General features: G+C 47.5%; 1 protein-coding gene across 10 annotated transcripts in view; it reads left to right on the plus strand.

Moving 5' to 3' along the window:
* KDM2B (lysine demethylase 2B) overlaps positions 1–13,460 on the plus strand; it is a 125,910-nt gene that overhangs the window by 95,444 nt on the left and 17,006 nt on the right. For all 10 annotated transcript variants that reach the window (XM_055710014.1, XM_027798816.2, XM_027798820.2 and 7 more), the window contains one exon: positions 12,095–12,319. In XM_055710014.1, coding sequence (XP_055565989.1) covers positions 12,095–12,319 — 225 coding nt within the window. The remainder of the gene's footprint in view (positions 1–12,094; positions 12,320–13,460) is intronic.

The following is a 13,460-nucleotide window of genomic DNA, read 5'->3' on the forward strand; positions in this document are numbered from 1 at the left end:
TAGAAAGCAGCAGAAGCTCAAATCACCAGATCTTTTTTCAAGGACTTGCATATAAACCAGTTTGAGGTTGTTTTTCCAATTGTTTCTATGTATTTTTTCTAATACCCGCTAAATATACTAGTCTATAAAAATGCATAAAAAGTTTCAAGGCAAGGTTAAATCAAAGGTGTGTTTGTGCCACATATTTTTTTTTCACTCATATTGAGAATCGTAGGTTCTTAAACTCCAGTGTCTAATATGAAAACACAGGTCCTGTTTAGCACTGGTAGCAGTGACTGAAATCTGTTGGTACAAGATATGCTCAGGAGCAAGTGAGTAAGGTGCAGGGGTTGTACTCATCCTCCCCCCATCTTGGTTTTACTACTTCAGGATATTTGCATGAGAATAAAATCTGGTTCTTTGGCACTCATCTGCTCCTGCTGTTTATTCTTCGCTTGAGGTTATTGTCTCAGTTGTGACAACATAATTGGTTTCTGTGGAGAAGATTATGATATTGATGAGACTTATATATGACTTCAGGTGAGGTGCAATCAAAGCAGCAGTTCAGAATAGAAGGTACTGTCTGTTTTCATGCAGTTTTCACTAAGGCTCATTCAGGAGTTTAATTAAGGATGTTATTTATTACTGAATTGTATCACGCAAAGCTGAAGTATGGACACAGTTATGCCAATACTGGCATGACTGGGGTCAATGCTGCTTATTTTGTTTTCTAAACTGATGTAAACTGCACCAGGCTAGTCAAATATACACTGTTCACACAAGGGTTGCTGACTATTTGTTGTAATTTAGTGTTCTCTAGCGTAGACAAGCTGAAAAAATCGAGCTGGAAAATGCTCTCTTAATAGTTCTTTCTGTGTATTAAGTATTTCTTTGAACAGTTAGCTGCTCTTGTACAAGGTGAGATTTTTTGAGAGCAATTATAATCAGCAAAGGTTATTTTATTGTGTTGTTTTACCCCCACTGATTCCCAATTTGCTGTTTTATATCATATCCTATCCATATTTTTTTTAAAACGCCACCTTGGCAAAGTTTACCTAGCATTTAGAAATTATTCTGAGATCTTGGCATGTGTGTCTTCACTCCTAACACAGGCTTCATAATTAGAGCTCATTTGTCAGTTGTGTTGCTGTTGTAAGCAGCAGACTGGAACACACTCTCCCGTGGCAGGGCTGGCTGAGGAGTGAGGTTCGATGTGGGTTACACTTGGTGACCTGCTGCAGCCCAGAGAGGCTGATGCAAATATCAAGAGTGCTAGCGTGCGTTGCAGATGAGAGGAGTAGGGCGATCTATGTCATGATTTTATTTGCTGTGAGTGACATTTCGCTGTGGTGTGACTGGTGGATTGTCTTTGGGGGATGTCACAAGTTATTTTTTTCTCCTCTCTGGATTATGGAGCCAAAAGGCTGGAGGGATGGACAAGTGTGAGCCAGGTTACGTGGAATCACTACAGGCTAGTGGAGACTTGGTCTGCCCACAGGCAGGTGTGGGACGAGGGATCTTCCTTCCGGATGTCATCTGTTCTCCTGCCTCTGCTGGCGGACAACTGCATAATGAACCACAAACACCGCTGTAATCGTGTCAGTTATCCTTGCTGCCTGGTTTAAAGCTGTCCTTTGTAGGCCTGTCATGGACACGCATCGCCCCCTTCCTCTCTCCTCCAGAAAACATTGGATTCTGATACTACCTTGTGATTCTGAAAGCCAAGGCCTTAGGCACATGCCTTTCGTGCCTCAGCTTTCATCTGCTTCTGCTCCCGGTTGTGTACGAACACAATGGGGGGAAGAGAGAAACCTGAGGAGATAGGCTGAATGTACCCAGTCTCGTTCTGGAGAGCCCCATCGTGTGCTGCAAGTAAACGCTTGGCTCCTGGCATCACGGATGAGCAGGATTGGGAGAGTACCATCATGTACCCGTAACGTGAGCTCCAGTTGGCAAGAGGACAGAAGTGCAAAGAAAGAACAGATATTTAAGGTATTGAAAATAAGGAAAGGGCATAATGACATGATCCACTTGGCTTTATCAGCAGTCATCTGTAAATATGTGTTTGAAGTTTGACTGTGTTTTGTTACTTAAAACCTCAGCGACCAGGCCTTGTGTAGATCGGGGTGTCACAAGGGCTGTGACCGGGCATAAGGCAACATTACTGCTGGCTCTTGTGCCAGCTCCTGCCTGTTGCTGCCTCTTCTGGGCTACCTGAGGTGTTTCTATGGCCATGTGATAGTTCAGACGTGTGGAATCGAGCTGAAACTAGTTTGGCAAAAATCCTGATGCAAGGACCATTAGGTGTGCTGCTTTATGGCTTCTTGGTTGCTCAGCACATGCAAATATTTAATCTCATGCTTAATTCTGTGTTGTAGGCGTAGGACCCAGAGGCAAAATCCTAACAACTTGAATGGAACCGGGATTTCCCCTGAAAGCAGGCCCATCAATCCAATGGGAAATTTAATTCTTAGTGCTCAAATTCAGGCCTGTGTGTCTTGACCCTTAGCTGCATGCTCTCGAGGGAGAAGGCAGTGTCTGCGTTTGGGTGCTGGCCCTGCTGTGGGTCCCGAACAGCTCCTCAACCGACCGATGTGTAACATTTCATAGTGCAGGGAGGATGTTTTATTGTAAAACCCCAGAGGCGGCTCAGGCCGTGCAGAGCAGAGCTGGAAATGGTTCCTCAGGAGCAAGCTAAACCCGGGGGTGCCTGCCCGGGGAGCGGCGTGAGGCCAGGCGGGAGCAGCTCCGGGAGCCGGGCGGCCTCGTGTCCCATCTCCCCCCAGCGCTGCTTCTGCCGCTTGAACCCGCGAAGTTTGCTGGGTGCCCTCCTCCTCCCGAGGGATGGAGGCTCCCTGCCCCGTCCCTCGGGCGGCGGGGCGGCAGGTAGCGGCGGCGGGGCGGGCGGCGCGGCTGGCTGGCTGGGCGCCGCTCCTTTGTCTCCGGCAGCCCGTGCAGCGCCGTGCACCCTGCGGGCGGCCGCGCATCCCGGCGCCGCGCATCCCCTCCCCTCCCAGCCCCGCTCGGCACACCCAGGCAGGCCCAGCCTCGGCCCGCCCCCGCCGGCCCCCTCGGCAGATCGCGGGGCTAATTACCAGCAGGGGGCTAATTGCCAGCGGGGCGTTAAAGCCCCCCCTAGCCCCCTCGGCCCCGGCCGGGCTCGGCCGCGGCGAGGTGGCCGGCGCTGCCCCGGCCGAGCGGCCGCGCTGTCCCCGCTGTCCCCGCAGGCCGGCTTTGTGCAAGCGGGCCGCGATTGGCCGTGCCGGCAGGGCCAGCCCCTTCCTGGCTGCCTGGCATGAATATGCACGGCCCCCCTTCCTCCTCCTCCTCCTGCATGTGTGTGTGTGTGCGGGGAGCGGGGCTCCGCCAGCAGCGCCGCTCCAGCCATGTCAGCTCGGCTCCGCCTGGGCCCACCATGAGCCATGGCCATGTCTGCGAGCGCCGACGAGGAGGACTACGAGTCGGAGCCGGAGCCCGAGCCGGGGCCGGGGCCCGAGCTGGGGCCGGAGCAGGTCCGGGGCGGGCGGCGAAGTTTGCAGCAGGAAGGGAGGGGAGGAGGCCGGGCCGGGCAGCGCCGCGCCGAGCCGCGCCGGCAGCGGGGCCGGGGAACAATGTGGGGTCGGGAGCGGCCCCAGCCCGGCCCGGGGCAGCGCCGCCCGCCGTGGGGCTGCGCCCGGCGGCTCCGCGGGTGCGGGCGTGTCCGCGGCCCCCGGTGCCGCCCGCCGAGCCCGGTGCGGAGCGGGGCGCGGGAGCCTCCCGCCGGGGGCCGGCCCGGGGCGCACGGCCTCGCCCGCCGTGGGCGCCCGGGGGCACCGGGAGTTCGGCACCTCCGAGGGCCCCGCGCCGCTTCGGGGGCGAACGCGCTTGGAGCGTGCGATTGTCCCTCTCGGGGGCTTTCCCTGTCGTTTCCAGAATTATTATTTTTTTTTTTTAATAAGATTCCTCAAATAGCTGAGAGGGCTGCAGGACTTCAGGAGAGAGTCTGATGCTGAGCTTGTCTTAGTTTGATTTATAGCCAAAACCTCCTTTCCATTCCTAGGGATGAGGGATGTAGAATAAAGAGAAGGATGTGTGCTGAAATGAAAAGAGAACTTTTATTAATACTTTCAGGGTTTATTCTCTGAAGGTGGGTTGGTTGGTTGGTTTGGTGTGTTTGGTTGTTTTTTTTTCCCTGTGGGGGAAGGAGAATAAACTTTTTAAATTTATGAAGTAATCTGTGAAAAATAATCCAGAACATGTGTTCTAGATTGCGTATTTTACTCTCTAAGAACTGCCTAAGCAATTAAAAATGCACCAGGAATAGCATTAAACATGTGTATGCAATTTAAACATAAACTTGATAGTTTTGTTCATAACTCAAGGTGTTTTGCTCTTCAAAATAGCCTAATAATTTGCTTTTAGAGACAAGTTTCTACGTAGGCCAGGTGTTGAGTCTGTCCTCCAAAACCCATCTCGTTTCTAGTAACTTTACTGTGATTTGCTTCATAATTGCACTAAGAAAGCTGAAAAAGGGCTGAAAAAGAGTTGGGGGGGATGGTGGTAGTGGTGGTGTGCTTGGGTGCTCCCCAGGGATGGCAGATCTGGCACAGAAACCCTAAGAAAGATGTTAATGTGCTGCACTGGCCTGGTGTAGTTTCAGTCCAAGAACCTAAGACGGGTCTTGGATGAGTAACTTTATTAAGCCTTTACTTAATTCTGCAGATTGTGTGAACGTGCAGGCCTGTGCTGCTGCTTGTTTCACTGCTCAACTCCCAGACCTGGTAGTTAATAGTCCCAGCCCCCTTCCTTTAAACGTTGTCCTATGCTAGGCCTTTTCCAATTGCATCTACGTCTTGGTGCGATTACTGTACGCTTTTTTTTTTTTTAAAGAGCTTAATCGTAGGAGAGCAGATTGGTCTCAGCTGCATTGTACCAGCTGTGAAATTGCTACTGGAGGTGCTAGTTCTTACTGGATGAATTTGGAAAGTTGGTTACATTCTGGGATTCTTCAACTCTTCTAAAACCTGAGGATTTGATAGCGTTTTCATATTTTCATAGTTTAAAACAGAAATTAATGGAAGAAAGTGGAAATCCTTCTTGTGGGATTTCTTAACAGGCCTGGTCTGATCCTAGATTACAATGGTGTGACTTACATTGCAAAGACCTGTGGAGTGTTTTTCTTTTTGTTCAAAACTCTTGTGGTGGTAAAACACCTCATGTGGATCCAACTGTATTTTTCGTACGTGCCTGCTTTAACATGTCGCTGCTATATTTTTCTGCACAGGATGTGTCAAATTGTATCACATAGCTTTTCCTACTACAGCAGTCTCTGGTATGTAACAGGTGAAAGGCTTCAGCTCTACAGGTGGAGTTGAACAGCACAACTTTAGTGCTTGGGTAGGAGCTGCAGGTTTTGTCACTCAGAATTTTCTCCTGACTTTCATTCTTCTTTCCCTAATTTACATCTAAACTAAGAAGGCAAAAAGGCTGCCAGGTTTCCCAGCATGAGAGCAGGCAGGATTTACTGCACTTACAGCAGTTGCAGTCAGCACTGGGGGCTTGGAAGCGTGTGGGTGCCAGGGCATGTGTCCTGCCTGGTGCTGGTCGTGCAGAGGGCAGCACCCTGCTGCAGCCCACCAGCCTTGTTGGGCTGCTTGCAGTAGGAAGAAAGTTGATTTCTGACTGTGACGCTTCAGCATGTGTAAACAGACTGAGGAAAATGCTCCTGGGTGGGGGAAGGGGGATTTGTCCTGAAGTAGCAATAAGAAGAAAAGCTGCAATTGCAGGAGGTGCCCCCAAGTCTGTATAACTTCCTGGTGACTTTCTTTTTAAGAGCTCCTACTTTGGATGCAGCTTATCTACAAAAGCATATTTTTGCCAATGTATCTTATTCCACCCTCTAGGCCTAACTTCTACCTCCTCGCTGGCAGAGGAAAATAAACAGGGGTACTTGCATTGGCACTGACATGCCAGTTTATCACACCCTAAACAACATAACTATGCTGGCAGAAGGGCTGCTGGAGTGTCACTAATGGCCAGATGAATCTGTGAGGTATAAACTTTTCTATTTACTTGTGGGAAATTGATCTGTTTATTCAGTAGTGGAGCTCTGCATGGTCACCTGGAAGTGGTCGCTAGGAGCTACAATTGCTTTTTGCAGGAGAGGATGAGAAAGCTTGTGGGTGTGAACTGGAGGAGATGGTGGCAGTGAACCTGTGGAGAGGATTAATACTGTTTGGAGGTGGCTGGGCTTGGAAAAGTTCCACTGCCTTCCCTTTCCCTCTGATGGTGCTTGCTTAATGGGGGACCTTGGACTTGCCTTGCAGGACACCTCCACCCTGGCAGGAGCGTATGCTGATGATGGGTGATGACTCTTGTAAACCCTCACTGCTAGAGGAAAACAATTCTCCTGGAGTTTGAGTGTGTAGACTTTGGGGCAGATATGCTTTAGTCAGACATGTTAGATCTGTGATGTTGGTTTGCACTCTTCAGTTGATAAAGCTGTTAAGGATGTTATTGGCATGTGTAATTCGTGCTGTCTTAAAAGTAACATCTTCCTTGTCCCCACTAAAATCTGCAGTCCATTCATCCTGTCCTTTCTTCCTCTAAGTTCTGCCTTTGACAAGGGTTTTTATTAATCACTGAAGAGATGTAAGGGCTTAATGCAGAAGAACTGTTGACTTGGTTGTGATTATCTAGTGCAAGGCTCTGTGTGTTGAGCAGGCTGTCAGCTTGCCAGGGAATTTAATGCCAGTCCCTGTTTTTCAGGGTTAATGTAGAGTTAATGACAGGGTCTGTTTTAGAGACCTCTGGTTAAATGACTTTGGTGAGTCTTAGACCAGTGCATTGGTATGTGTGTAGTTGGTCTAACCTGCTGCTGGTCGTTGTCAGTTTGGTTTTCTTAGCAGGAAGGCCAAAACTACGTGCCCAGGAGGCTAGGAGAGGGACACGTCACTGGAGCAGTAGAGGACACTGCTGCTTGCTGGCCCTAGGCACCAAGCAGGGAGCCATGTCCTTCAGAGCTTCCACCCTGTTTGAATTGAAAAATGCTCTTCCACGTCTGCTCACCTCTGATGCTACAGGAAGAGACAAGGAAATAATTGACCAGAAGCCTTTGCTGTGGCACTGTGTGAGCTTTTCCAGTGCCCGGTATCAGCCTGTGACCCCAACACGTTTAGGGTGGTGTTCAGTTGACAACGGTTATGAATTGTGGGTTCATGTGTGTGGCTTGTTAGTTTGGTTTTTTCCTAGTGTTTATTTATCAGATGTTATAAAGTAATTGGTAATTAAATGTGTCTATTCTAAGTCCGTTACAACAATTATATTGGGATGCAGTACCAGTCTAAGCACAGGACTGGCACCTGGGAAGTCCTGGGTCCTCATCTTTCTTTCGGTGCTGATGCAGTTGCATGGACTTGGTCAAACTATGGCACATCAGAATAATTGGAATCTGTCCATGTGTTACAGAAAAAATCACCCCTGTCTTGCAAATGAAGGGATATATTTATGTGGCGCAGCACTTTGAAGCAATGAACACCATGCATGTAAGATGTCTTGGAGAGATTTATGTGGTGGATACATAAGCTATTCAGATTGTACTTGGTTAGGAGGTGAAGTGCTTCAGGGTCTCACTGAGCTAGCCAGGTGATAAGCCCTTCAGAAGGGCACTGCGCATGTCCCTGGATTTTTCTTGGAGATGTTGAGTCTGAAATAATGGTATGGTGCTGCTGGCAGCAGTTTAAGCAGGTCACTGAAGCTGAGTGGTGGAATGAGACCCGTGCCCAGGTGAAGGCTGCTTGCAGAAGAGCTTGTTTCTGGGCTGCAGGCTTTGTCAGCCTTGCTTTTAGGACTAGAACTTTTCTTCCTCCTGTACTCGATTGCAGGGTCAGCTGATCTTCCTCTCCAGAGCAGAGGAGTTCACATGAAGTTGCCTGGTGACAGTTCCAACAGAGCCCGATTGTTGAGGGATAGCAGTTGGGGACCATCAGCACCTACTTAATGATGTGTTTAACAGCTTATAGCTCTTGAAGTGTTATCTCCAAAGCTTGATGCTCTTGGTATTTTTGTTTACCTGAGGTCTTTTGAATTACTCTTTGCAACTGTGAAGGTTAGAAATCTGTTGCTGTAAACATCAAAGTTGTGTTTCTGTTACAGTAAGAGTTGTGCTCAGGGCAGAGGCCCTTAGTGACTCTGTTGACCTGGGTGGGTGGCTTTTTGGTGACTGCTGGGTGGGGAAGTGACATATGGTAAAAGTGTGTTAAAGTACCTGTAAGCAGGCAGTGAAAACTTCCCAGCAGCCAAATGTTTGTCTGTAGCCAAGATAAACTAATGTTCCAAGTAGCAATTCTTCCAGCTATCGTTTCCCAGGGGATTGTTTAGAATTGGAAGTGTCATACCTGGGCTTATTCCCAGATCTACCCAGCCCTGTTGAGAGACTTGAATTGCTGATGACTACCCCACCCAGTCCCCTAATTGTTGTCCACCTGGAGTGCTGTTGAAGTTGCTGGGATCTGGAGGAGCTTAGCACTTCTGAAAATCAGTTTGCAAATTTGTCCCCTTTCCTGTCTGAGGAGCCAGTGTGTTTAACCACTGTGGTGGGGGGGAGTGACCCCAAATTCTTGATTTGTAAATGTCTTTGTAGTTCATAGTGTATTACATTTGATGGCCTAAGTTTACTCTCTGCACCTGGATGCTGTAGAGACCATGCTGCGTCTGCTTCATGGCCAAGAGTAGGTTAACTTAGTGTGTTGCATAGCAGTAATCTGGGGGGGGGGGGGCACAAACCCACAAAAACCCCCAGGGTGTTTTGTTAACCTGTCTTGTTTTAGAGGCAGTGCAAGTCGACCACCTTTCTAGGTTTCAGTGTCGTAGGGGTAAGTATTTAGTATATTAATCCTGGTATGTTTCAGCAGCTGCTTGCACAGTCTTTGTTGTGAGCTTGGGAGAGTGGTTGTCATCACTTCAGCATCTTCCTACCCCTCTTCTGAAGACTCTTGCTGTGGCCAGGGAAGTACGGGCGCAGTTTCTGTGGAGGTGCTGGAGAATGGAGAGGATTGCTTGTGATGGTATTTCAGGCAGGCAAAAAAGTCTCTTCAAGTTTGGTGTCATCTTTCTTTTCTTGACAGTTCTCAGAGGTGGCTGCTGGGGACTGCAGAGTCAGCAGGCACAGGCTGTGCTTGTGGGTCTCAGTTCATCTCCTTGGGAAAGGAGATGATAGAATCTGCTACACAGCTGGGAGACTACATTGGTCCAGAACGTAGTTCAGGGCTTAGTGTGTCACAGAGTCCTGATGCTGCTGTTTGTTGGCCGCTGTCGTAAAACCAAGGAATCCTGCCATTCCCTACCGCTTGCTCAGTATTTGCAAGACAGCTCCATAGAGTTGTGCTTGGAGGGTGGCAAATTGCAGGACAGAGATGGGAACAGGAGCTGGGACAGAAATCTTTACCTAGTTTGGCTACCAGGGATGGTATGTTGTAAAACTGCAGTCTGAGCTGGAAATCCTGCAGCATCTCTTCACTAACATCAACCTGGAATTTATCTGGCTGTCTGCCATGTGCTAAATAAACCCCAAGCCATGTTGGAGGCTCCGTCCACCCCCTTGAATCCCAGCCCCTTTCTGGGATAGCAACCCACAGGCCAGATTTTCTTCTGTGGAGGTTTTTAAGCGACCGCTTTGGAGCCCCTTGAAACTAGATACTAGTGGGAATTCCGGCAAGGCCTCTCTAACCTTGCTGGCTGCGACATCCTGGAGTGAAAACGTGGCTTGGATTGAGGATTGGTTGGTTGGTAAATCAGTGCAAACCCAGCTAGTACAATTGCTTGAATTTCCTCATGAGCAGTGAAGAGGTCTGGGCAAGTTAAGAAATGTTACATATGGTGAGATCGCAGTGAGCCACCTCTGCTGTCTGCTGGTGACTGGTAAGGAAATCGGAGTTGTGTAGTCTGGCTTCAGATTGTCCTTGTACCTTCACCTTCCTGCCTTTTTTTTTTTTTTTTTTTTGTTAGGATTCTCAAATTCAGCACTCAAGCCATGCTTTTTTTTTACTGCTTGTATCTTTGCAGTGTCCTGGCACTTAAGACACTGTCCTCAGAATTAGGACTTGGCTCGTATTACTGTGGCAGAGTCAGGAGTTGTCTTTCAGCTGGAAAAGTACCGAGTTTGATTTTTCCTTGAAAGAGATTGCATTTTAAAAAGACCATTCTGACGGTGTTGTAACTGTCGTTTGCTGCCTTAAAAAAACTTAATCCTGTTCAAACCTAGTGGGAAGGAGTCAGGTGCTCATGTGGAATCTTCTATGTGCTGCTGGCAAAAGGGAACGGCCCAGGTTGTTGTACGTGTTTTGGTTTAACTTGTTCCCACTGGTGTCTAGCCTTTTTGGTTTGTGTCTCTCCCTCCCTTCGCTAGTGGAGGGAGACTTTAATAGGGAGAATGGAGGAGTGATTCATGCTGAGAAAGGAAGTTATCTCTTACCTAGGTTGCCTTTAGAGGCAGAGTCCTGCCATAGCTGACTTTATCCTTTAGAGACTGAAAAGTTGGTCTGAAAGGTAAATATTTAGAGTGGCTGAAATCCAGGTGTCAGGTGTGGTTGCCAATGGGAAGGAAGCTACACTTGTCCCTGTTCACACAGCAGTGTGATTCAACCTGCAAGCAGAAAACCCACAACTGTTTGGAGGAGAATAATTTAAAACTTGCTGAAATCTGTGTAACCTCATCAATTAAGCAATGTTTCCTCCCACCTCAGTTATGATAGTAGGTCTGTGGGAGAGAAAGTGAAGAGATCTAGCTCCTAGCTTCTCTGCTTTGCCAGGACTGAGGTTCCTGGGGTGGGCACTGTTAAAATATCAGCACTTTTCTGCATCTTAGAGGAAGTCACTGGAGCATTGCTAGGACAGCTGGGAGGGAGATCAAATGTGGCGATGTGGCTTTTCTTCAAGGTTGTATAGTAGGACACTCAAGGAAGCTTTTGCAGTACCAAATAGAATGTTTCCATACCCTTTCTTTTAAAAGCTGCAGTGGAAATTCTGCATGGCATTCCATAGCCAACCTGCCCCTGCCTTGGGGATTGCCCAGAATTCAGCAGGAACAGAAAGTGAAACTGGCTGGTCTGTTGGGCATATGTTGAGGTGCAGAAAGTGGAAAAATGGTATAAATGCTAAAGCAGATGAGCTTTGCCGTCCTATTATTATCAACTTTATGGAGAAAGCTGTCAGTGGTAAGAATGAGCCAAGCCAATTCTTGCGTAATTAGCCCCATACAATTACATAGTATTTAGGGATGTTTGGCTTGAGTGCTACGTTCTTGTGTATTAACAGGGAGTTTCTGATGAGAACATGAAATTTAGATATCCAGAGGTGAATATGTTGCAGTTAACCTAATCATTTAAAATCTTTTCCTGCTCCTTTAGCTTCTGTCTTAAAGGTCATTGAAAGCTAGACCTGGGATGCCCCTTTTAGCCTTTGCATAGCATCAGTTAGTGTTCTATTTTTGAGCACTTGCTGGTAGTGGATATGAGGGGAGCTACTTTGGAAGGGTTTTGTAGTAGTTGTGTTTTATTTCCTACTTTATCACTTGGCAGTAGTTCATAGTCTCCTATTTTTTTAAGGGAGATTGCTGTGGCTTGAGCTGTTGCTGCTGAGTGTTTCTCTGTTCTACCTGACCTCAAAATTAATTTGCTGCTTCCTTGGATTCTTCCATTTCCAGCAGAGGAAAGCAGACCTTCTGGCTTAACTTGGGGCACAATCCGAAGAGCTCCCTAGCCCAGAGCTCAGCAACGGCGCACATCATCTCTTGACCTAAGCCAAGCATGTCACTTGGGACTTAGTCCTGCGTTGAGCTGTGCGTAAATTGATTTTCCTTGCCCTCCTGTTGAAGCAGGCTTGTTAGAGGCTTGGGATCTCTCATTTATGCCTTGGTTTCTTTGTCTTTTTACAATGCATTTTTTCTTGAAAAGGTGATGAAACTCCTTTAGCTATAAGAGTGATTGTATGCATCTGCTGAGTATTACCCATCTGTGTGTAGATCTGATACATCTGTCAGTTTTATGTCTAAGATGTGTACAACTCCTGTCCAAGTAAGTTCTCTAGCATAGGTGGTAAGTGGGATGTGAGATTAACCTTGTGTGTCTGGCTTTTTCAGAACAGGGCAGTCGGACGGCCCAAAGGGAAACTGGGCACTGCTTCTGCGGTGAAGCTTGCAGCTAATCGGACAACCGCTGGAGCACGTCGGAGGAGGACGCGATGCCGCAAGTGCGAGGCTTGTCTGCGGACAGAGTGTGGCGAGTGTCACTTCTGCAAAGACATGAAGAAATTTGGGGGACCTGGCAGGATGAAACAGTCCTGCATTATGAGGCAGTGTATCGCAGTAAGTGTACCTGTTGCTACGGATTGTTTGGAGATCCCTATATCTGTGTCTCTTGGTGACAAAGTGTGAAACTGAGAACTCTGCTCTGAGTAGTCTCTAAAGTGCATCAGACAAAACAGTGTAATCCCTGCCCTCTCACTTCAGACCTCTTCTTCCTATCGCTTTTCATCTTCACCAAATCTTAAACCAGAATGCCGTAAAACTTAATAGCACAGCTTTCATTCTCAGTAATATAGAAGTGGAGATTATCAGTACACTGGAATTGGTGCTCAGATCACACTGAAATTTTGGGATTTGGGTGAGAAGGGGAAGAGTGGGAAGTTCCAATGCAAAGGGAGAAGAATTGTGTTTGCTTTGGATGTCTGATTCTCCTGAGAAAAGCTGCCTTGCAACCATCCTTACCATCTTAACTACTTAAGCAAATTAAGATGTGGAGAAATGTTTGTCTGGCATCCTTCAAGATTTTGGTGTTGGTGACCCCAGCCCCAGGCTACTTGGAGATAGGAATTTCAATTTGTTTGCTGTTACCTAGGCATATAGTGGAGGGTCTGATCCAGATGAGTAAAAGAGCCCTCAGGCCAGGGTCTTGTCTTCCTCGGGGACTGGAAATGGCTGTCAGGGGATGAACATCAGAACAGAGCAAGCAGGCAGTTGAAGACAGTTGCCTGGGCTCCGGTGGTACATTGCTTCAAGGCTTCTTGAGTCATAAGTGATAGCTTGATATTTAACAAATATTGACACATGAATCTTCCATTAAGTTGTCCAAACAGCTTTTGAATCTGTTGCTTTCACGCTGAATGTTGCAGAGCTGCTCCTCAGGTCTCATGTCCTCAGTTGCCCCCATTCAAGGGTAAAAATTAGCTTTAGCTTTTATCTTAATTGTTTGGAAGGTCTTGTTTATGCTGTTGTTAAGGGTTTGGGTTTTCTGCTGTTTTTTGTTGTTGTTGGTTGTTGTTTTTTTTAAGGAACGGAATGTTGTTTATTCATAGCTGAAATATCACCCCATCTATACTGATTTCTCTCTTAACTCTTGTTACAGTTTCTTTCACTTAGGTTTTTGGTTTTTTCTTTAATTCTGATGAGGAGACTGAAGTGGAGGCTTTAAATGACTTGGTCTGACACTGATAAAAAAACCTGATAA

The sequence above is a fragment of the Falco cherrug genome, chromosome 1, assembly GCF_023634085.1.
Source record: "Falco cherrug isolate bFalChe1 chromosome 1, bFalChe1.pri, whole genome shotgun sequence".
NCBI lineage: Eukaryota > Metazoa > Chordata > Aves > Falconiformes > Falconidae > Falco > Falco cherrug.